Source organism: Arachis duranensis, unplaced genomic scaffold (genome assembly GCF_000817695.3).
Source record: "Arachis duranensis cultivar V14167 unplaced genomic scaffold, aradu.V14167.gnm2.J7QH unplaced_Scaffold_232525, whole genome shotgun sequence".
NCBI classification, from domain to species: Eukaryota; Viridiplantae; Streptophyta; class Magnoliopsida; order Fabales; family Fabaceae; genus Arachis; species Arachis duranensis.
In genome coordinates, this window is record NW_026264851.1 from 1865195 (window position 1) to 1888696 (window position 23502).

At 34.5% G+C, this 23502-nt stretch overlaps 4 protein-coding genes across 4 annotated transcripts; 3 read left to right on the forward strand and 1 right to left on the reverse strand.

Moving 5' to 3' along the window:
• The first annotated feature begins 3368 nt into the window (after positions 1–3368).
• Positions 3369–4383, forward strand: LOC127744122 (uncharacterized). Its single transcript, XM_052256394.1, has 2 exons — positions 3369–3604; positions 3666–4383. The coding sequence occupies exons 1-2, from the start codon at positions 3369–3371 to the stop codon at positions 4381–4383; spliced, it is 954 nt and encodes a 317-aa protein (XP_052112354.1).
• A 102-nt stretch (positions 4384–4485) lies between these two features.
• LOC127744123 (uncharacterized) lies at positions 4486–5819 on the forward strand. The gene is made up of 2 exons (XM_052256395.1): positions 4486–4713; positions 4755–5819. Exons 1-2 carry the CDS (start codon positions 4486–4488, stop codon positions 5817–5819), a joined length of 1293 nt encoding a protein of 430 aa, XP_052112355.1.
• A 157-nt stretch (positions 5820–5976) lies between these two features.
• Positions 5977–7790, reverse strand: LOC127744124 (protein MAIN-LIKE 1-like). Its single transcript, XM_052256396.1, has 5 exons — positions 7719–7790; positions 7278–7294; positions 6413–7159; positions 6204–6295; positions 5977–6074 (listed from the first exon to the last, which is right to left on the reverse strand). Exons 1-5 carry the CDS (start codon positions 7788–7790, stop codon positions 5977–5979), a joined length of 1026 nt encoding a protein of 341 aa, XP_052112356.1.
• Positions 7791–9799: 2009 nt separating this feature from the next.
• LOC127744138 (transcription factor MYB13-like) lies at positions 9800–12335 on the forward strand. Its single transcript, XM_052256415.1, has 3 exons — positions 9800–9949; positions 10038–10167; positions 11546–12335. Exons 1-3 carry the CDS (start codon positions 9817–9819, stop codon positions 12234–12236), a joined length of 954 nt encoding a protein of 317 aa, XP_052112375.1. The 5' UTR covers positions 9800–9816; the 3' UTR covers positions 12237–12335.
• The last annotated feature ends 11167 nt before the right edge of the window (positions 12336–23502 follow it).

Sequence of the window (23502 nt, forward strand, 5' to 3'; positions counted from 1 at the left end):
GGAGATCAGAGAACTGATGGTAACTCGTTGGCCTCAAACGAATAAGTGCTGCGGCATGTAAAATAGCATGCCCCCAAACCGAGGTTGGGAGATTTATTCTCATAAGCAAGGGTCTAGCAATCAATTGGAGGCGTTTAATAAGTGCTTCTGCTAACCTATTTTGTGTGTGAACATAAGCTACTGGATGTTCAACACTTATTCCATTAGCCATACAATAAGCATCAAAAGCTTGGAAGTAAATTCACCAACATTATCAAGGCGAATTACTTTGATTGGATTTTATGGAAATTGTACTTTTAATCAAATAATTTGAGCCAGTAATCTCGCAAACGCCAGGTTGCGAGAAGATAATAAGCACACATGTGGCCATCTCGAAGATGCGTCTATTAGGACCATAAAATATCTAAAAGATCCACATGGTGGATGAATAGGTCCACATATATCACCTTGAATCCTTTCTAGAAATTCAGGGGACTCAAATCTAATCTTTACTGGTTATGGCTTTAAAATTAACTTCCCTTGAGAACATGCAGCACAACAAAATTTACTAGATTTAAGAATCTTTTGGTTTTTTAGTGAATATCCATGAGAGTTTTCAATAATTCTCCTCATCATGGTTGTTTTCGGATGACCTAATCTATCATGCCAAGTTATGAATTCATTTGGGCTAGTAAACTTCTAGTTTACAATGGCATAATGTGATTCAATTGCACTAATCTTGGTATAATATAACCCATATGAAAGTGAGGGTAATTTTTCTAATATAACTTTCTTATTTGAATTATGAGTTGTGATACATAAGTACTCATGATTTCCCTCATTTATAGTCTCAATATGATATCCATTTCGGCGAATATCTTTAAAGCTCAACAAGTTTCTTCGAGACTTGGTAGACAATAGTGCATTATTTATTATGAATTTTGTTCCTCCAGGAAACAAAATTATAGCTCTTCCGGAGCCTTCTATCACATTGCTCGAGCCAATAATAGTATTAACATATTCTTCTTTTGGCACAAGATGGGTAAAATATATATCACTTTTAAGAATCGTGTGCGAACTTGCACTATCCGCAAGGCAAATATCTTCAGAATATGTTCTTGTCATTTTTTTCAAAAAATAAATGATAATAATAATAAAATTAGTAGAAGTACATGCACAGTAAAATTATTCACATAAATACTTAACAAACACATACATATATCAAACTATTCCATCATTGATCAAATAGCCAATATTTCCTTCAAAATCCTTAAAGAAATTAGATACATCATAATGAGTGGTGGAATTTTCATCATTTGAAACAAAATTTGTTTTCTTTTCTTTGTCATCCCTTTTCAAGGATGCTTGATAAAGATCAACTAGGTGCCTTGGGGTACGACAGGTACATGACCAATTGCGCTTTCCACCACAACGGAAGCATTTATCCTCAATTGATATACTTTACCCATTATTTCTTTCTTTATCCCACTTCTGGTGAGATCTTTCTTATGAACATAATTTCTTTTCCTTCCATAATTTTTCTTGTTATCAAAATCTTATCATTTACCTCTTTTGGGATTAATTGCCGCATTTACTTTAGGAAGTGGGGTGGCGCCAACTAGGCGGGCTTCATGATTCCTTAAAAGTAACTCATTGTTGTGTTCAGCAACAAAAAAAGTAAGAAATTAACTCAGAATATTTTTAAATTTTTTCCTCGATACTGCTGCTGCAGGAGCACATTCGAGACATGGAAGGTCAAGAAAGTTTTTTCTAACATATCGGACTTGAGAAAGTATCACATGATTGTACCTTTTTTCAAAATCTTTCCACACATCTACAAGATCTTTTAATGTGGGATATTCATTTTTCAAATCATTTATCAAGATGATGAAGGAAAATCATGGCCTTGACTTTTATCCTTCTGAGATGTATTATTTTCAGCCTCAATGGTATCTTCAAGATCCATTAAATCAAAATGGATTTCAACATCTATATCCATGATAAATAATTATTTCCAAATATATCAAGAGTATTATATTTAAAATGAAAGAGTTTCGACGTAATAAAAATTTATTACCTAGAGTCTTCCTAAAATTTGATCAGAGTCTCGTGCTGATAACGTGTTATAAAATAACTAAATAAATAAATAAAGAAGAGGTAACAAATATAAATAAAGAAATATAAAGAGAGAGAAAGGAGTATTGCAACATAAAGAGAGAGAGAATTGTTTATTGATGTGTAGTGTGTTTTCATTCAAAGGCTTAAACCTCTATTTATAATGAAACATTTTCAAACTACATTTAATAGAGTCATCCTTAGTAAATAAAGTTTCATAGAAAATAGACATCCACATCAGTACTTATCACAACACAATCTTCATTTTATGGTTTTTGCCATGATGAAAATACTTCTTTTCATTTTAGTTAGTCAATATTAATTAATTTATTTAATTTTAAATTTTTTTTTTTGAGATTTACAATTTAAGATTAATAATTTATGATTTAAAATTTAATATAAATAAAATAATTTTAAAAAATTTAATTTCTTAACATTATTCTATATTAATACTATTGAGACTTAGGTTAGCGTTGAAAAAACCTATCAATAACCTTTGAAGGCACACCCAGCAATCAAAACTTTCGTGCTTTATGGATGAAATTAATACATTGCAATATATAGACGTAGATAAGGAGAAAAATGTGAATAAATTATCAATCTCGTGAAATAATTAATAGAAAATATAGCTAACAATAAATCAATAAATATTTTTAAATTACATTTTATACTAATTAATTATTATTAGTTAATAGTTATTTAAATTTTATTTTTAAAAATATAAAATTATTAATTATTGATTATAATTATTTAAAATTAACTGATTAAAAATTATTTATCTATACTCTTTCACGAATTATTAGCAAAATTGAGAGGAAGGATATTGTCGTCAATGTATTAAAGTTAGGGTAAAAAACGTGATTAAGCCATGGGAGTGGAAAATTTACGAAAATCAGCTAAACTGAATTCCTAGACACCATTCAACCAGAAGCAAATTATTATATAATTCGAATCTAATCGTTTCGAATTAAAATCCCATGTAGTTCGACGTGACTTAATTCGAATTACATGCATGCATGCGTATCAAGTAGTTCGAAACAACTAGTTTCGAATTAGTATAGAGTAATTCGAATTAAGTAAATTCGGATTACTAAGATAGGCTGAACGTGCACATAATTCGAAACATATTGCTTCGAATTAGTATGGAATTGTAATTCGAATTCAATTGATTCAAATTATATATATATAGTGCGAATGTAGTTGATTCGAATTACAATGAACTAGAGCTCTATATATATGCTGTGAACTCACGTAGCTCTCAACAAAGAGGCGAGATGGCTAGTGAGGATAGTTTTCTAGTGTTGGTACATCACAGAGGGTCGATTAAGAGAAAAACTCGGTCCGACGTGAAGTTCACTGATAAGGATCCCCTATGTATTATCGTGAGGCCAACAACCACCTACGATGCTCTCGTTAGCTCTGTGCTGGAGAAGCTTGGTCTGGAAGGAGTTAAAAGGGTTAAGAAGTTTTTCTATCGCATCCCAACCACGGTGCTCCATGATACCGTGAAGTATGATTGTTTCACGATCGGGAGTGATGAGGACTTGCAGGTTATGTTTTTTTTGTCGTAGGCAGTTTTCCGAGGTAAGGACATCAGAGTTGTTGGCAAAGTTGGTTGATGTGGTATCTAGCTCGGGTGGTTCGAACCGGAATGCCAATACTATAGCCACGGTTGCCGGCTCGAGCTCGAGACCTGCGGTTGCTTCATCCTCCGTTCCTGTGTATGAGCCACCGATGCAACCTGTTACCTCCCCATCGTTTGCCGTTGATCTGAGCAGCAATGTTGGAGACAAGGTTCGATATGGGGAACATCTTCCCACCGAAATGCAGTGTCCTACACCGTCTGGTGTTGGTGAGGGTTTGTTTGATGATCCAGATGACGATAATGTCGAGCCGGATATGATCGCTGATGACAGCGGCGATGATCTTAGAACTACTGATCCGAGAAGGGCTACAGGTGGATCTAGTTCTGGCACACAGCAGTACCCACCCCATTTTTCATCGTTGGACCTGGATGCCATGACGCAGGACGAAAATCCTGTGCAGGCCTCTGGATTTGGCGCTAGAGATACGGAAGGGTCTGCCGGTATGACGGAGTTCCAGGTTGGCCAACAATTTCAGGATAAAGATGAGGTGCTGTTGAGTGTGAAGACTTACAGCATCCGCCGAGGGGTCCAGTACAAGGTCGTTGAGTCTGACTACCGCAGGTATGTGGGAAAGTGTTCTGAGTTTGGGAATGGGTGCACATGGTTGATTCGGTTGAGTGTTCGACAGCGAAAGGGCATCTAGGAAGTGAAGCGGTACAACGGACCGCATACCTGTCTCGCCACCTCCATCTCCAGCGACCATAGGAGTCTGGACTACCATGTGATAGCGACATTCATTATGCCGATGGTTAGGGCTGATGCCGCCGTCAACATCAAGGTGCTTCAAAATGCCACGGCCGCACACTTTGGGTTAAGGCCTACGTACAGGAGGGTAGGGATGGCGAAGCAGAAGGCCGTTGCCGTCATCTATGAGGACTGGGATGAGTCGTACAACAAGCTCCCTCGGTGGGTGTTAGGAGTTCAGCTGACGATGCCTGGCACTGTAGCAGTCCTCAGGACTTGCCCTGTTCGAGTTGGGGCACAGCATGACGAGTCTCAAGCTTATTTTCATAGGCTGTTCTGGACTTTCCCCCTTGTATCGAGGCATTCCGTCATTGCAAGCCGTTGGTGAGTATTGACGGCACCCATCTATATGGCAAGTATGGGGGAACGTTGCTAGTCGCGATTGCACAGGACGGAAACTCCAACATACTCCCCGTGGCATTTGCACTAGTTGAGGGTGAGAATGCTGAGTCATGGTCTTTCTTTCTCTCCCACCTCCGTGAGCACGTGACACCTCAGCCGGGTCTGTTAGTTATTTCAGATAGGCATAACGGCATCAAGGCAGCGCTCGAGGCTCCCGATGGGGGATGGCTACCTCCAGCTGCATATCGGGCGTTCTGCATTCGACACGTTACAGCGAATTTCGCCCTGACCTTCAAGGGAAAAGATGCCCGGAGGCTTCTTGTTAACGCCGCATATGCGAAGACCGAAGTGGAGTTCGACTACTGGTTTGACATTCTGCACTCTGAGAAGCCGGCAATGTGTGACTGGGCGAACCGAATTGAGTATTCGTTGTGGACACAGTACTGTGATGAGGGTCGGAGATTCGGGCACATGACGACCAATATTTCTGAGTGTGTCAATTCAATCCTGAAGGGGGTAAGGAACCTCCCTGTTTGCTCGCTGGTGAAGGCAACATACGGAAGACTGGCTGAGCTATTTGTCCGTAAGGGGAGGGAGGCCGAGACTCAGATGGGTACCGGACAAAATTTCAGTCAATACCTAGTAAAGTGTATCGAGGCCAACCTGAAGACAGCCAGGTGCTTCACGGTGACTGTTTGTGACAGGGATAACTCGGAGTACACCATGGCAGAGACGACTCCGACAGGTTCATTCTCACTTGGTACCTACAGGGTCTCACTAGGGTCTCAGACTTGTGATTGTGGATACTTCCAAGCACTTCATTTCCCGTGTCCTCACGCACTGGCATGCTGTGCTTATTCACGTCTTACTTGGCAGCCTTACATCCACCAAGTCTATCGCCTTAGTTCCGTTTTTGGTGTCTATCAGATGGGATTTACACCATGTCAAGAAATCATGCGAGGGACCGGGGTCGGCCACGATGTCGAACTGTAAAATGTGCTCCGCACGCTCCTGCCAGTGAAGATGCCAGTCAGGTAAGTGCGCCGAGAACCAACGGTCACCTCCTCTCCCGTCCTTCGACATCAAGAAGTCGATGTTCAGGGCGGGATGCGGTGGGGGTTGAACGCCCCCAAACTGCGGTAAAACTCTATCAACCTGATGCCACTCGACCACCGCAAAATAAATCAGGGACGTCACACACCGCCATAACATCGTATGCCGAGGCTCCAAGACCTCCGGATGGACAACCTGGATGACGTCGAGTGCGTTATAGGGCATCCACATGAACTGAAAAAAACTAAATAAAAACAATTTGACACTTCTGTTAGACAATATAAACTGAAACAACGACTGGAGATAGATATGGGCTCAGCGTACTTACATCCCGAGGCTGTAACAAGTCGATCTTCAGGCGAGCCATCTGTACCCGAGGTTCCTTGTTGCTAATCCCAGGATTGTAACCAGACCATCTGCGTAAGAGGTTAAACATTCTAATGCGTTCATGACTCACTCTACAATGCATGAAATTGCTTGCATAATCGAAAATAAATACAATAAGGATACATAATACAAAACAATAATGGTACCTCGAGGCAAGGGGCCAGCTAAACGCATCATACCCAGTAGGCCTAAAAGAAGGAAACCTCCAGAAGATCCAAGACTGCAGTAACTGTAAAGGCCCAGCTAACTTCACGACATGTCTGTTGGCGACTCGGCATATGCACCGGTACAACCATGCTAGTGCCGCCGACCCCCAACTGTAGCCACCCATCTCCTCAAGCCGAGCAACATAGGGTAGCCATCTGATGTGTATACGATTGCTGGACTTGTCGGCAAACAGCTGCGTGCCCAATAACATCATGATATAGGCACGGGCAAAGTGCCTAATTGTCTCCTCATCAGCCCCGTCGGGACACTCTCCAAATGTCTCCTGAAACCAGGTGCAGTTGACTGCGAATTTCTGAACCTGATTCTCGAGAGGTAAAACACCAAGCAACTCATGGAACCACTGCCAAGCTGGCCTCCCACCCTCAATGTAAAGGTGGAAGTCTGTCAGGCAACCACTAACGTAATGTCCGTCCACTGGAAACCCCAGATGGTATGCGACGTCCTGAAGCGTGATGGTGCACTCTCCGAACGGCATGTGGAAGGTGTGCGTCTCAAGCCGCCACCTCTCGGCGAATGCACTGACTAGGGGCTCGTCTAGTCGGAACCATCTGTCGTTCAGTCTCTCAAGATGGTACAATCCGGCCATCTGCAAGTACGGAACGTACCTCTCATCAAGACGCATCCCCTGCTGCCGCCTAACGCTGGATATGCAACGACGAGGCTGGCTAGTAGATAAACCGCATAATTAGAACAGATGCACAAACCACTAACATATACAATTTATTTCATAAAGAACCAAAAAAGAAATCCTGCGACACAACATATATGAAACAAGCGACCAACATTGTATACACAAACCGCTAACATGAACCACGTGCAAAAACCATTAACAAATACAACAATCACTAACAAGTAAAACCGTTAACAAAAACCGCTAGCATATACCTCTATCATAAACCACTATCCTAAACCGCTAACCGTCACTAAAACCACTATCCAAAACCATTAACAAAAACTGCTAACAAAAAATAATAACAAAAACCACTAACAAAAACCACTGGCCCAAACCACTAGCTTAAACCGCTAACACTAACATAAACCACTATAAAAAAACCATTAACAAAAACCACTTGCCTACACCACTATCCTAAACCACTATCCTAAACCACTAACAGTAACATAAACCATTAACAAATACCACTATCATAAACCGCTTTCATCAACCACTACCATAAACCACTAACAAAAAACACTATCAACAGCGCAACATCATAAACCACTAACCTCGTCGTTGATCACCCCGACGATATGAGCAACTCCATCCAAAAGATAAAGCCTCCCCGGATCGTCCCCCATCGCCTGAATATGCCGCTCTGGTCTTACTCGGCCCGAATGTTGGTCGTTTTCTCTGGGATTTGGTGGGGTATGAGAATGACAAAGTGATTCGAATGAACTTGGTTCGAACTTCTTATAAAGCCGAAACCCTTGTAATTCGAATCAAGTAGATTCGAATTACTTAGTGTCACCAACTTCACCTAATTCGAATCAATATGATTCGAACCTCACTCGTGTGCCCTTCTCCATCTAATTCGAATTGATATAATTCAAACTACCCTATTATAATTCGAAGTTAGTCGTTTCAAATTACTAAGGAATTTTGCATGCATAATTCGTTTCTTATTGATTCGAATTACCTTGGAATAGTTCTTGAAAGTAATTCGTATTGAATCAATTCAAATTACGTGGAAACTTGATTCGAATCCTATTGATTCGAATTATATAAAAATTAGTTCTGGTGGATTGAGGTATCGAAGTTTGATTTGGCTGATTTGGGTTAAAGTGAGCTCCCCTTGGCTCATTTGGGTTTTTTACCCTTAAAGTTATATAGCCCTTCCCTTTGATTATTTATTTATTTGGGCCCTTACACGTCCTTACCGTTAATTTTTCCGTACCTATATAACTATTTCAGCTAAAGAGAGAGACTGATTTTCATTTCTATAAGGTAGCGTTTGGTGGAGAGACAGAGATAGAAAGACTGATACTGAGAGACAGAGACTAAGAGACAGGGATTGAAATAAATCTCAGTATTCTGTTTGGTGTAAAATGAGAGACAGGAATTGAAACAATAATGAAACTCTAATTTAATTTGCACAAAGGGTAAAATTGGAATTAATTAATTGAAATAAAAGTATTTTAGGTATAAAATGTTATTAAAGTTTCAGTCTCTATCTCTAAAAATTTCAGTCCCCTGTGTCCCTACTTTTTGGAGGTACTGAAATACTGAAATTTTAGAGAGAGAGAAAGAAATTTTAGTACCAATCTCTGAACTAACAAACACGATACTGTATCTCAGTCTCTCAATCTCTGTCTCAGTACCTCAAAACAAACGCTACCTAACTGATCAGAGCAAAATCTTAAATTTGTAGGTCCTTCCATTAGTACAATTTATTTATATAAATGACTATTTTAAGGAAAAAGCTAGCTATATAGTTTGATTCAAAATAAATATTTATTTTTAAAAAGTGATGAGTTTTGCAAATAAGTAAAACATCATAGAATTAGAAACTTCATATTAAAAGATAATGTTTACATTATCAATATATTAAACACATTAAAAAATTTAAAATATTTTAAAATTATTATAATATATATTCACTAAAATTTTAAAAATAAGTAATAAAATAGAAATAAAACATTTAAATAAAAGATAAGAGCAAAATAATTTTGTATTATTTAAAATTAAATCTAGCTAGAAGTGTAAGGATTTTTTTTATAAATAAATAATTTAATTATTTTATTTACTGAAATATATAAGTTATAGCATGTCTACTAATTTATCTTATATTGATTTATCTTATTTATAGTATAAAAACAAAATATATGTATTATTATTAAAAAAATTATAATTAAAATAATATCAACCTATTTTCTATATATTCCTTTGAGTACTAATTCAAATAAGTTGGTTTTTTTAAAAAAAATTATATTATTTTAATTGTAAACAAAATTTGTATATTTTTTAAAATTTTATATATCTCATTTAAAGTGTAAACAAAATAAATCAATATGTTATAAATAGGTAAATACGTTACAAATTACATATTTTTTTAAATAAAATAATTAATTATTTATTTATAAAAAATCGAGAAGTGTAATAATTATATAACCGAATATACAGGTATTATTATCGGATATGCAAGGAAATGAAGGAAGTAGTAGTAGTGTTTGTTTTTGCGTAAATTTTTTTTTGGGTGACTTTTTTTGCGTAAAATTAAAGTGCATGGAACACGTTTTAGTGGTGTGCGTCCTGTGTATAAATAAGTGAAGAGTAGGCTTATGGCGAGAGAAGACAAATAATACTCTATTATTCTTACATGTAAAAATGGCGAGAACCCGTTGCGTTGACAAAAGTGGAATGAAGAAAGGTGCTTGGACTCCCGAAGAAGATAGCAAGCTAATTGCTTATATTACTAGGTATGGTTCCTGGAATTGGCGACAACTCCCTAGGTTTGCAGGTAAAACATTACTATTTGTTATAACTCAACTTGATTTTACAGAAATTAATTAATTAGTTATATAATTGGTGCGTTGTTGATTGATTAGGTCTGGCAAGATGTGGAAAGAGTTGCAGATTGAGATGGCTCAATTATCTGAGGCCCAACATCAAACGAGGGAACTACACTCAAGAAGAAGAAGATATTATTGTTACAATGCACAAGAAGATAGGAAACAAGTATATGTCTCTCTCACTCTCTTATACTACTTTTTCATTTCTCATCAAGTGTATCGCACTTGGATTTAAACTTTAACCCTTGTTTTTAAGTGAAGTTTGCTAAGGAATGTTCTACCAAAAATACTGGTCCAAATTTTAAAGTAGAATTTTTTTTTTTTTAAATATACCCGAATTTTACTATCAATAAAAATGCCTTTAAATAATTTAAAAACGTAACAAGAATGTCCAACAGTAAATATATATTTTAAAAAAATACCTTAAAGAATGAATTTTGATAGGATTTTTTTCAAACATGATTATAAAAATGAAATATTATTATCCTTAAAATTTGGTGGTTTTTTGTTAAGTATATATTTTTTTATAATTTTTTTGTTAACAAACAATAAAACTTTAAAAAAATCACAAAAAATATATACTTAACAAAAAATCACCAAATTTTAAGAATAATAATATCTTATTTTTCTAATCATGCTTACAAAATATCGCATCAAAACTCATTTTCTAATAAATTTTTTGAGAAATACATATTTAATGTTAGATAATCTTGCAAAAAATCTAACATTAAATATGCATTTCTCAAAAAATATATATTAGAGATTGAATTTTGATGCAATTTTTTGCAAGCATGATTCGAAAAATGAGATATTATTATTCTTAAAATTTGGTGATTTTTTTCTAAGTATATATTTTTTGCAATTTTTTTTAAAGTTTTATTAGTTGTTAACAAAAAAATTATAAAAAATATATATTTAACAAAAAAATTACCTAATTTTAAAGATAATAATATTTTATTTTTATAATCATGTTTGTAAAAAATTGTATAAAAATTCAATCTCTAAGACATATTTTGATAATATATATTTACTGTTGGGTATTCTTGTTGTGTTTTTAAATTATTTGAAGGCATTTTTGTCGATAGTAAAATTGTGGTGTATTTTTGTCAGCGCTTGAATAATTTGGAGGCGTTTTTGGTAGTTAACCCTTTTAATAATTATATCTTTAACATATTTTTTTATACTTTTTTAAATTTTAATAAATATTAAATTTTGTTAAGAAACTATAACTCAAATAACATAGTCTTTTCATACTCATCCAAGAAGTTGCAGGTGCGAGTCTCTTTGTGTAAAAACACAAATATTTATAGAAAAAGTTTAGGAGCCAACAACTTTATTAAATCCTGGCCAGTATATAACTAGCAAAACAAAAATGTGTAATACTACACCATAGAATAAAATTTCACATCATTCAAAATATCATTAATAATTTTATAGCTACAAAACACAAAAGTTATTGCCCTACATTCCTCGTATTTATATCTCTAATAGTTATATCTTTTTGTGTAAAAAATCCGATGAAAGTTTGTGTGTCTTATCAACAGGTGGTCTGTGATTGCATCCAATCTACCAGGAAGAACAGATAACGATATAAAGAATCATTGGCACTCCTCCCTCAAGAGGCGCTCTCATCAGAGAAACACACGTCAAAAGGTTAAGGCCACCGCCGCTGCCACCGCCCCTGCCGCTGCCATTGCCGCAGTGAACACCACCACCAACCCTAATAATAACAATAACGCTTCACTTCAATATTCTCCTCAGACCTCTTCTGACACTGTCTCTGGCCCCTTGTCCCCTCAATTATCCTCCAAAATAATCGCAACCAATAATCATAACGAAAATAATTCGGACTACTTTGACGACATCGATTTTTTGAATTATTATACACAGCACGCAATTGAAAATCTGTGGTCAGAGACATTTCTAGCTGAACAAATAGACAATTGTAACGGTGGTTTTGTTTCATTGGACACTACTACTACGCAGATCTCGGATTCTTCGGAATTGCTGTCTCCGCAATCATCATCATTATCAAGTGCAGAGAATAATGATAACTTATTTACCTTTGCAGAAACAACAGCGAAAGCTTTTGATGAAGTGTTTTGGACAGAACATTATGCTGTAGATTTGTCTTGTGTTCCAAATGAACTACTTACGCCTTCTGTGGACCCGTATGTTTGTCCTGTGGCTGTGTATGATGATTTAGATCTGTGGACTCAAAGCAATTTTACATGATGAGATTGTTATTATTAACTTCTTCTGTACAATAATTATTATTCAATGAATGAATAATTATAATGAAAGATAAGTAAATAAAGTAATGGCCCATATTCGAAGAATCAAAACTTGTATCTGTGACTGCGACCTTGATATTTTGGTATGAAAAATATATGGATTTTTGTTAAACGAATCACTTTAAGCCACGTTATAAGGTATCTAAATAAGAAGAATATTTTTCATTTCTTAATTGTTAAATTTTATATAAATGATTAAAATTAAAATTCAATGTCATAGTTTCTGTTTATTAAGTATTCATGTAACATTTTTAAGTAATTACATAAAGAATATTGATGTACAAACATTCTACGTTAATGCAGAATCTAAAAAATGATCACACTAAAGTGATATAATATATGCAACTCATCTTAATAATAATAATAGTTATATAAGTGATCAGTGATTATTTTCACCATTTGAATTCTTGACCTTAAGTAATTATATGATTTTAAAAAGTATTTTTTAGTGACTATAAATTATTTATACATATGATCTAGAAGCCAAAAATTGTCCCATTATTTTCACATATATTATTAAAATGTATTGTGAAAGAGAGAAATGTGAGAAAGCGAGAGTGAATTTCATTAATTGATCACTCTCACTAATGGTAAATATATATCAGCTGCCTTGAGTAGGAAGGAGGCAAGAACAGTGAAACAGAAAACTGAAAATAACTAACTGCTTACATCATCACACCTAACTAACTTCTAAATAGTTTACACGTGGATCATAATAAAATGCTTGAAATCCATGGAGATAGAATCAACAACATACAACAGGATCCGAACCACTACTGATGATTCCAGACTTGCAGTTTGATTCCAAAGCATGCATTTATGATTATGAAAGGTGAAAAATCGAATTTCGTAAAAGGATAAAACAAACTAGATTAAACTAAAGCCAGATCAATGATCTAATAAGGGGAATTGACGAGAGAGAGAGGAAAAAGAGAAGTACGTCCCAATAGTTTAGTTTACCCAAAATTGATTTGATTAACTACCCTAACTTAGCTTGATTGGTGTTTAGATCACAGGAAAATGAGTGTTATAGAAGAGAGGAGAGAGTATAGTGTTGCATGAGACGCAGCGAAGTTATTTTGTTTTATGGGCCGGGCCCGGCCTCATGAGAGAAATGATGTTGAGATTACACAGTGTTGGGCCTCATATGCAGGTGCTTGGGTTCCCCACCCACCATTAACACCAATTTGCTTTTAACTAATTTGGGATAGTTGAGTGATCAACTTATTAGTCAGTTTAAATAAGTGTTGGAGGCTCGAATCTCGCTTTATACATGTAATAGTTTATTGATTAATGATAGACCCTTAAATAAAGTTCAGATTTATGACGAATTAATTCTTAATCTGTCGAGTTAGAAAATACTGATCACGAAAAATGAAAAACCCCAATCCGCTTTTTGCCTTTATGACCTTCAACTTGCCTTCGTTCAAGTCTAGCTAGGTTTCATTATTTTGTCATATTTGTATTTGCTAAAAGATTAAAAAACAAAACTTTATAATTGTAGTAGTCAACAGAATTTTTTGAAAATAATATACAATGAATAATTACCTATCACAATAATCATGTTGTCACTTATTAATTTTCTCAATTCGATTTGGCTCATTCAAATTAATGAATTAAACGGGTTATCTCGTTTGACACTTTTTTCTCCTTTTCCTTTTTCTTAAATACTACATGATTTTAATAATTTCTTTTACTTGATATCCATACAAATAAAAAAGTTATCATACAGTCATATTAATAAATTGAGATATACTAAAGAGCCAATGCCTTTAATCAAAATTAGTTAACACTTTAATGAATACTTTATCTTTATATTATTATAATTTAGAGTTTAGAAACGAGGAGTTTAGAATTTAATCTTTAGTGTGTAGAGTTATTTAAGTGTTGACAAATAATATAAAAAAAATGTTAAGCATTGTCGAATTTTTCGTCGAAAAAAATAATAAAATCTGACGGTATAAACTTCGCCAATAAATATTTACTGTCAAAAATTTTTCAACCAACCGTAATTACTATCGGATTCTGTGACGGATTATCTACTCGAGAAATTATTTAATTACTGGCAAATTTTTTCGACAATAATATTGGCATCACAATATCTTGTTTCCAGCATTATTACCGTCGAATTATTTCTTTGGTAAATTCAATGGTAGTGTCAATTTTCTTAAAAAATTGTGAAATGAATGGCCAATTTTAATTTTTTATTTAAATTTAATTTTCACACGATTAATGGTCAATTTATAAATAATAGAAACTTATTATTTAAAATAAATAATAAAATATTCAAATAACTTAAAAGTAAAGTAAATCAAATAAATACAATGAAATAATAAAATGAAACACTGATCATTAAAGATTTAGGTAGTCCTCGTCGTCGTTCCCGTGGGTCTGATGACGCGGCACAGAAGGGATGATGTCAGCGGCGCGCATCTGAGCTTGGAACACCTCTATCTGAGCCTCCATCCACTGAAGTCGCTCTAGCAGCTCCGTCCACACCAGCCTGAGGTCATCCGTGTCCATCATGCGTGTGAGAATCTCCTAATACCTCTCCTGATAATTGTTCAGCTTCTGAACCTGCTGGTGAAGGCTGTGAGTGAGCTCCTGCACTTGCAGCTTCAAATCCACACATTTTTTAGGCTCAAAGGCACGACTGGTGGTAGAGGCGGACAATGGCCTCAACGTGGAGGTGCGGAGGCTGCTGATGAAGAATGACCCCAACCTGTATACGTGGTTCTTACGGTGCTAAGGTGGTCTCACGCCAAAGCGTATTGGGATCGACGATTGAAGCAGTAAATCCATCGACGGCGTCCTCCCCGATTTCGCTGAGATTGCTAAGTCGCAGCCCTTAGTCTCTGCGTGTAACACATGTTATTGTGATTAGTACGACATCTATATAGTTAATCTCTAATTTTATATCAGAAGATCAGATATATGTTTACTCACATAATGATTCTGAGACTGCTGATCAGTAAATCCCGCTTTGTTCTCCTTCAACATGTGGATGTACTTGAACGTCTCCGCCAATGTCGTCTCGCAATCCAGCGACTTTGATTACGCATGTTGTATTGAAACAATATGATTAGGATGCCTAGTTAATAACAAAATTAAAGACACTACATACCAGCTTGGACGTAGTCTTCATGAAGGTCGCTAAGCCGCGGTATACTTAGAAGTCCTAGCCGATGTCCTGTTAGCTCTGTTAGTGAGGCGCCGATGGCCAAACCCCTTATTGGTCTCCCAGAGAACTAACAGAGCCTTCTTTATTTCTAGTCGGGTCTAGGTTGTTAGATGGTCCCGTCCCTCGTGAACATCCTCCAGCATCTGCTACAACCGCCAACCCATTCGATGATCATAGATCTTCCTAATGAGGGCATCGTGAGAAGCGTCCCATATAAAGTGCAGCTGCACAAAGAAACTTTAAAGTTAGTTAATCAAAATAGAAGATATAAACTCACTAAAAAGATTTAAAACTAAGAAAAAATAATTACCTCCCATTTTTAAAATCATCGCCCTTTGGTCTCAGAGGAAGTCTTCTTGTAGCTGGGCCAAGGAAGGTCATACATCATCTTGATGACGTTGGTCATCTTTTTAGAACATGCATTGTTGTTCGACACAAACCTATCAATAATCCACAAACAAACCAATATGGCAATATAAACTAAAACTTTAGAAGCAAATAACCATAATATATAGAGATTTTTATAGAAATTTCGGTAGAATTTCATCTATAACTAGAATGCGTCACAAACTCTTTCTATCAATAATTAACTTAAACAGCACCAAATGTCAACAATCGATGAACAACAAACACTTTAAGCAATTCAATAATCAGAAAATATGAAACACCTTCAACCATTCAAACCTACAGCCCTAAATCAACTAAACTAGAATCAATAATCAGACACTTTCAGCCAAGGTTTTGAAAACCAGACCAGACCGACCGGTTCAATCGGGTTAATTAAGAACCGGTCAGCTGGCCGGTTCGGTTGATGTACAAAACCGTCTTGCGAAAAATTGGTTAAAACTGACCGAACCAACCAGGTTTTTTAAAGGTCCAGTTTTGTTTTCTTACTAAAAAAGGGCATCGTTTTGACGCCAAAAAGAAAAAAAAAAGAACAAAACGCACTTGCACTGACCCAGTCCCAAATCAACCATAACACATAACCTACTAACCCTCTCCCTTCTTAAATCATTTTTTTCCTCTCCCAGCCGTCTCCTACCCAGCACCGCAATCTCCCTCTCTGTCGTCGCCCCCACCCCCACCCCTTTCTCTCCGACTCTCTGTGTGATGCCAACCCAACCCTAAATCTCTCTCCACCCGCCGCTTGCTCCGGTCGCTGAAAATCCACTTCTCCTCTCTTTCAGCCAGCAGTAGCAGTAGCCAGAAGTCGTCGCCGAACTCTTCTCCTCAGCCAGAGGGTAGGTGCCATCGCCGCCGGCAATTGAGTTTCGTTCCTTTCTCGCCGCCTGTTTCGTTCATCCGTCGTCTAGTCGTCTGAACTCCGAAGCTTCCGTGGTCGGCGTCGTCTGCTAGTTTGGTCGTTAGAAGTTTCTCTGTCAATGTCCTCTGCTCTTCTGCTACCGTGACCTAGGCGCCTTCTCTGCTCTCTGTTGTGGTGAGTTTTAATGGTTTTTCAATTTTTTTTATTTTGTTAATTAACTATATGAATTGCTGGTTGCTAGAGTGAGGAATTTAGTCACTAATTTGAATTCAATTAATTTTTTGTATTTGGTTAATTATATGAATTAATGCAGTTTTTCTGCTTTTCAGTAATCTGTTTTTATGAGTTTAGTCCACTGATTTGAATTGAGTTGAGTTTTTTATTTGGTTAATCTTTCTGTAATTCTGAATTTTACTGAATATAATTTGGATATAAGTTCTAGTTTGGATTCTGGATTTTGAATGCTATATAAAATTTTGATATAATTTTGGATTCTTAACAGAATTGATATAATTTGAATTCTAAATTACTGTAATTATTGTAATGACTGATGTATGTAATTCTACAATTAAAGATGCATTAGTAACAATAACATGCATTGTTGAAGTATTAGGATGGAATGGTGATCTAAATAGAATGAGTACATGCATTAGTAATAATAACATGCATTACTCTAAGTGTTATTAAATAATAGTAACTAAAGAAAGTAGATAATTTGAATTTGTTGAAATCTGAAAAAGCAATTTATTGTGCGTTTTGATTTTTTTAGTTGTAAAATTTTATATTTGAAATTGTTTATGAATTTTTATTATTTTAGAAATTATTAAATTTAAATATTTAAAATTATATATTGAATTTTTTTTATAATTTTACGGTATATTTAATTATATCGGTTCAACTATGGTTTGATTCCGGTTGAACCATTGAATTATTAAATCAGTTACTCGACCGGTTTAATGACCAGTCCGGTTCTCACAACCTTGTTTTCAGCAATTCAATAATCTGAAAAAATGAAATACTTTCAACAATTTAAACCTACAGTCTTAGATCCACTAAACTAGAATAAATAACCAGACACTTTCAGCAATTCAATAATAAAAAAACATGACACACTTTCAGCCATTCAAACCTACTACCCTAAATTCACTAAACTAGAATTAATAATATGAAACTTTCAGCAATTCAATAATCAAAAAATATAGACACTTAAAGTGATACCTACCTCGTTCCGGCATTAGGTCAAATCATCAACCGTATGATGAGAGGTCGTGGAGGGGCATCAGCTGCCACACCTCTGTGAGAGGACTCCACGGCCACGGTTTTCATCACTAGAGGCGGCGTCACCGTGATAGTGGATTGCTGAGCGGTTGGAGTCGTTGCCGTAGACGGAGGGACGTAGTTGGGGTTATGGACCCTGATGAATGACTGGCCCGCTAAACCCATAATCTGTACCGGGATAGTCGGAGTAGAGGAAGATGATCCAAAATTTCCAGGGGTACTAGAAAAAACCTTTCCTCTATCACAACTACGACCACGCCCACAACTAGTAGCCTGATCCGCTGAACCTCCACTTATCGTCATGTCTGCAAATAGCACAGCAATTAACTAGGTTAAACTTAGTTCAGAAATCCAACAAAGAGAACTAAATCAACAATAATCAACACAAATTAACAATAAATAACACAACGATAAACAATAATAAAAGATTCCGAACAACAAATCAACCTTATAAGTTATAATAATTAGTTCAGAACAAATCGACAATAATCAAATCATCTTTTAATTAGAATTGGAATAAATTAGAAATAAGAAACAAAAATCAGAACATGTTCTAATTAAAATTAAAACTAAACAAGTTCAGTAACCTAAGTTTAGAATTTTAGAAAATTCTAAGTCCAAAACAAGTTCAGTACCCTAAGTTCAGAACTAAATAAAGAACAAAAATTTGAACCAATTAATTTCAATATTTGAAATTCATTCCTAATATAATAAAATAAAAAAAACCAACTTAATTAACCTTGTACTATTAAATAAACGCCTCAATCATTCAAAAATTCAAAAGTTTTAGTCAATTAAAAATAAATCAAATTTCATTATCAATGCATAATAACAATCATAACATGCAAACAAATATTGATTTTCAAGATTTGGACCAAAAATTACATTAAAATCTCTGAGGCATATTGACGAATATTTGGCATGCACAAATAGTAAACATGCGAAATCAAGATCAAATAGCGTAATCTAAATAATCCAAATATTTTTTAACAATTCAAAACCTAATAACCTAATTTAACTTATCCTAACCACTTAAAATCTACTAAAAAAATAATCCTAACTAACTAACTAACTAGAAATAAGATTAATGAAATTAAAATTAATTGAAACAGAAATTAAAAAATGAGTAGTAACTTGGGTTGCTAAAACGGAGCAGAACGAAGAAGATGAAAAGAATTGTAGTAGCACTATATGATGTTGCCGGTGTGAAAAGCAACAAACGAACGGTCCACGGAGTTGGAAGCTAGACGGAACGAGCTAGGAACATGCCAGGGGCTCTGTGGCAGGTGCCGAGTTAGATTGGGTTAACGAGAGAAGGGAAGAAAGACAAGGGGGGCGGCTTAGGGTGGACGGTGGCAACAGAAAAGGCTAGAGGGTTAGAGAGGCAGAAGGACAAAGGGGTAGAGAGAGAGAGAGAGGGAGGCGAGAGGGTTAGAGAGAGAGAGAGGGGGAAATTCGAATGAGGGGGGAAGAGGATTCACGCTTTGAAGTTGCCGTCGGATTTACTATCAAAAAAATTTGACGGTAAACCATTGCGGGCCACCAAAATGCAGCACTTCACTAAGTGGGTTTACCGTCAGATTTTTCCGACAGTAAATCCGACCTTCAAAGACATGTCAATTTATTTTTTTCCTTCAAATATTACTGATGAATTTATCATCAAAAACATAAATCCGCCGGTAATTACTTAACCTTACGAATTCGATGTTGTTATCGCCAGTAAATCCGACAATAACTTCGCCACTACTCCACGACGCTAAATCCGACGATAAATCCATCGATATATTTAGTATTTTTCTTGTAGTAAAAAAAATTTACAGGTCATATAGTAGTGCTCTAATAAATTATCTAAACTCTAAAACACTAGTTGACAAGAAAAAAATATATATAACAAGAGAGATTTTATATACCAAAAAAAAAAAATTAGATAAGCCAATTTGTGCCTACTTGATCCAAATCTGTTTAATTCATAAGTTTGAGCCGAGCAAAATTAATCCGCTTTTAAATAAGTCATGATTTATAGTTCGACTTGTCTATTTTTACGAGTGATCCGAACCGACTCATAAACAACGACTATTGTGACATACACTATACACATAAAAAAATTATTTAATCAGATTAAATTTAATAATTTAATTATTTTGATAGCCAAATTTAATCGGATTAATGCAATAATTTATTGATACAATAAAAATTTATTAAAAAATACATAAAAAATTTTTTATTCAATTTGATTACAAAAATAATTTTCTTTACCCAAAATTTCTCAACAAGGCAATAACTCTTGGGCACGACCTCATGTGTTAAATGTGTTTTATACGTAGATATAGGGCAGTCGTAGTTTAGATGTCACATATGAGACATCGGATTGACCATAGCAATTTTGATAGATTCGTTTGCTATGCATGTATGTGGACTCATGCATTAATTAACATGGCAAGGTTTTCAACGGGTACGTCGTGTTATGATATAGTTTAGAGAGAATGTGATGGGGGTGTTTGAAATTTTTTAATTTTTATTTTTTACTCATTTTTTTATATTAATAGAATTTTATTGACTAAATATAAACAATTATTTTTCGTAAAGAAAAATAGTAAGTGATTAACATTTCTTTTAATCGTTATTTAATCTTGTATTTGAACAAACATTAGTAAAGTCTTTACTTTTTATTTCTAAAAGTGTTGATTCACTAATATTTTCTTTAATAAATATTATTAAAAATTAATAAGTAGTTTTACAACGTAGTTTGATAGATATGATACTTGTAAAATATGATAAACTGTATCCAGTAGGGTAAAAAACATATGTGAAAAATAAAAGCATAGGTGGATTATGATCAGTGGTGGAGCTTAGTTCAGATAAGGGGGCCTGACTTCCCCAATTTTTTTATAAAAAAATTAGTAGTACTTTTTCAAAAGATAAAAAATAATTTGATTGACTTAAATATTTTATTATGACTAAAGTACCCAATAAGTTCAATAAGCAACACTCCCTCTATTTTTAAGTTTAAATATAAAAAATTACATATTTTTATTTATTTAATTTAATATTATTTAATATTTTACTATTTATTTAATTTAATTTTTTATATGATAAAAAATAATAAAATCTTAAATAAGTATTAATATTATTATATTTGTATAAATTGATAAAAAAATTCAATAAATATTATAAATTTTAATATTTATCCTTCTAATTTCTTCTTTACATATTTTACACGATATATATTTAAATTTTTATATAAAATAATAATAAAAAATTAAAGAATTGATACATTTTTTTAAGAAGAAGGCTAATATTTAAGGAGAACATATAACTTTTACAATATTAACACATGTAGATAATTTTCTACTTTAATAAATCACGAAAAAAGTGATATACAAGTATACAACTTTCAAAAGTTCAAAAAATTACATCTAATGAGCTTGACCTTAATTTTTTGGAATGAGACATTGGAAAACGGCTTTAAATTTGACAATATCATCCAAACCAGAGAGATGAGGTTAGACTAATTTATCTTAAATGGGTCAATATAAAAAATATCTTGACAATTATCTTTTATCTACCTTACAAAATTTTGTTTCAAGTTCCACTACTTGTTAGAAATATTTCTCAATCTAGCTATGATAGAAAATATTACTCTAAACAACTGAAGGCAAACCTAATTAGCATACATGGTGATATGATTATTGTTTTGGGGTTGTGACTGTGATGTAAGTGCTTGTATCATGACCTAGTATGAATAGCCATGGGTTTTAAGTCCTAATATTCATGGTCATTTTTGAAAAGTATTTACAAATTTAGAGTATTAATATTATTAATATGAAGTTCATTTTATTTTTTATTTTTAAATTTATTGGCACTTAATTTAACCATTTCTTTTAATATGTGTAGTTTAAATCGTTAGATCGTGAGCGATGATGGCAGAAGTTTTCAAGTATATTCACACGCCGAAGGAGAATAATAAAAAATTTGTCGATCAACGATCTGCATATTATTATGTGAGTAATTATCATAATTTATTTTATAACTTATAATCGTTTTCAATTAATTGTTGTCCTAATAACATTTGCCTATCATGTGGCAAGAATTATACATGCACAATTTGGAAGTTGCGACCCAACAATCTCAACAGAGTTGGGAGGACGGCAACAACTCCTCTTCTTTCATCATCGATCCTAATGCGGTGTGGCATGAGAGACCGCATCCAAGCCGTACAAGAATCGTGTCTATGAGTTGGGGTCATTTTTCGCCAATAACGTTTGTACCTCCACCTTAATGTCTTCGTCCACCTCAGCCACCAACCTTACAGATCTCGACGACGTCAATTTGCATGAGCAAACTCATAGCCTAACCCAGAGCCTTTAGGACCAGATTCACCAGCTGCATTTAGTTGAAGAGATGTATAATGAACTCCTCGCATGCATGGCAGAGAGGGAGATGCTTGTGATGCCGATGCAGAGACAGGATCCCTGAAGCAGGAGCTTAGGCAAGAACAGGAGCATATCCAGCGAATGCGACATCAAATGGTGGTCTACTATGACCAGATGTGCACTGGTGGCACCGCCACTACTGGAAGAAGCTTCTCATCCTATGCACAAGCATCAACACAAGCACCAACACAACTATTTAGACCACCGACTAAGCAGAACCAGGAGGATGATGATGACGATTATTAGGCGGACCTGTAGTGATTATGATATAGTTTTTCTTTGTTTGTTAGTATTAGTAGTTTATCTGTTTGATTTTTTCTTCTGTACATTTGTTATTACAGATTATAGTTGTATATGTTTGAAATACTATTAAATTTTTATTAATTGTGATTAGACTATTAATTTTTTACATATTGATAATGATATATCAGGTTATTTCATGTATTCTATATAAACATTCAAAAATAAAAGAAATTAAAATTTGCCACTGAATTTACAATCGGTTGAATTCACTGGTAGCGATTAATTTAATTATTAAGAAATAATATATTACCTTTAGATTTAGCAGAGATAAATCTAATGGTAGTAAAAGTGTGAAAACCTAATCTATAGTAGTGCCAAAATTATTGCCGATAAGTTTTATATGGTAACAACTTCCAGAATTTTGACAATTAAAAGTTTATATCCATCGATAATTAACAGGAGATAAAAAATTCCGCCGATAAATAATTACTGACAAAGTTTTTACCATCTGATTTATTTCACTAACTTCGGTAGAAAATAATTTACTAACAAATATTTTTGATAATTTCCCAAGTAAATTTGATGGTATTTGATAACTTTCTTGTAGTATAAGTGAATGGTGGTTATATCATTCTTGGCATGATTTAATATTCAATGGTCACATTTAGTAATGAACCATTACAACCTTTGAAAAACTAGAAAGTCAGCGCATTCAGAAAAAAGTCGCAGACATTAATGGATTGTGTATGTTGTTCAACATGAAGGATTGTGTATGTTCAACCTTATACATGATCCTAAACATATTTAT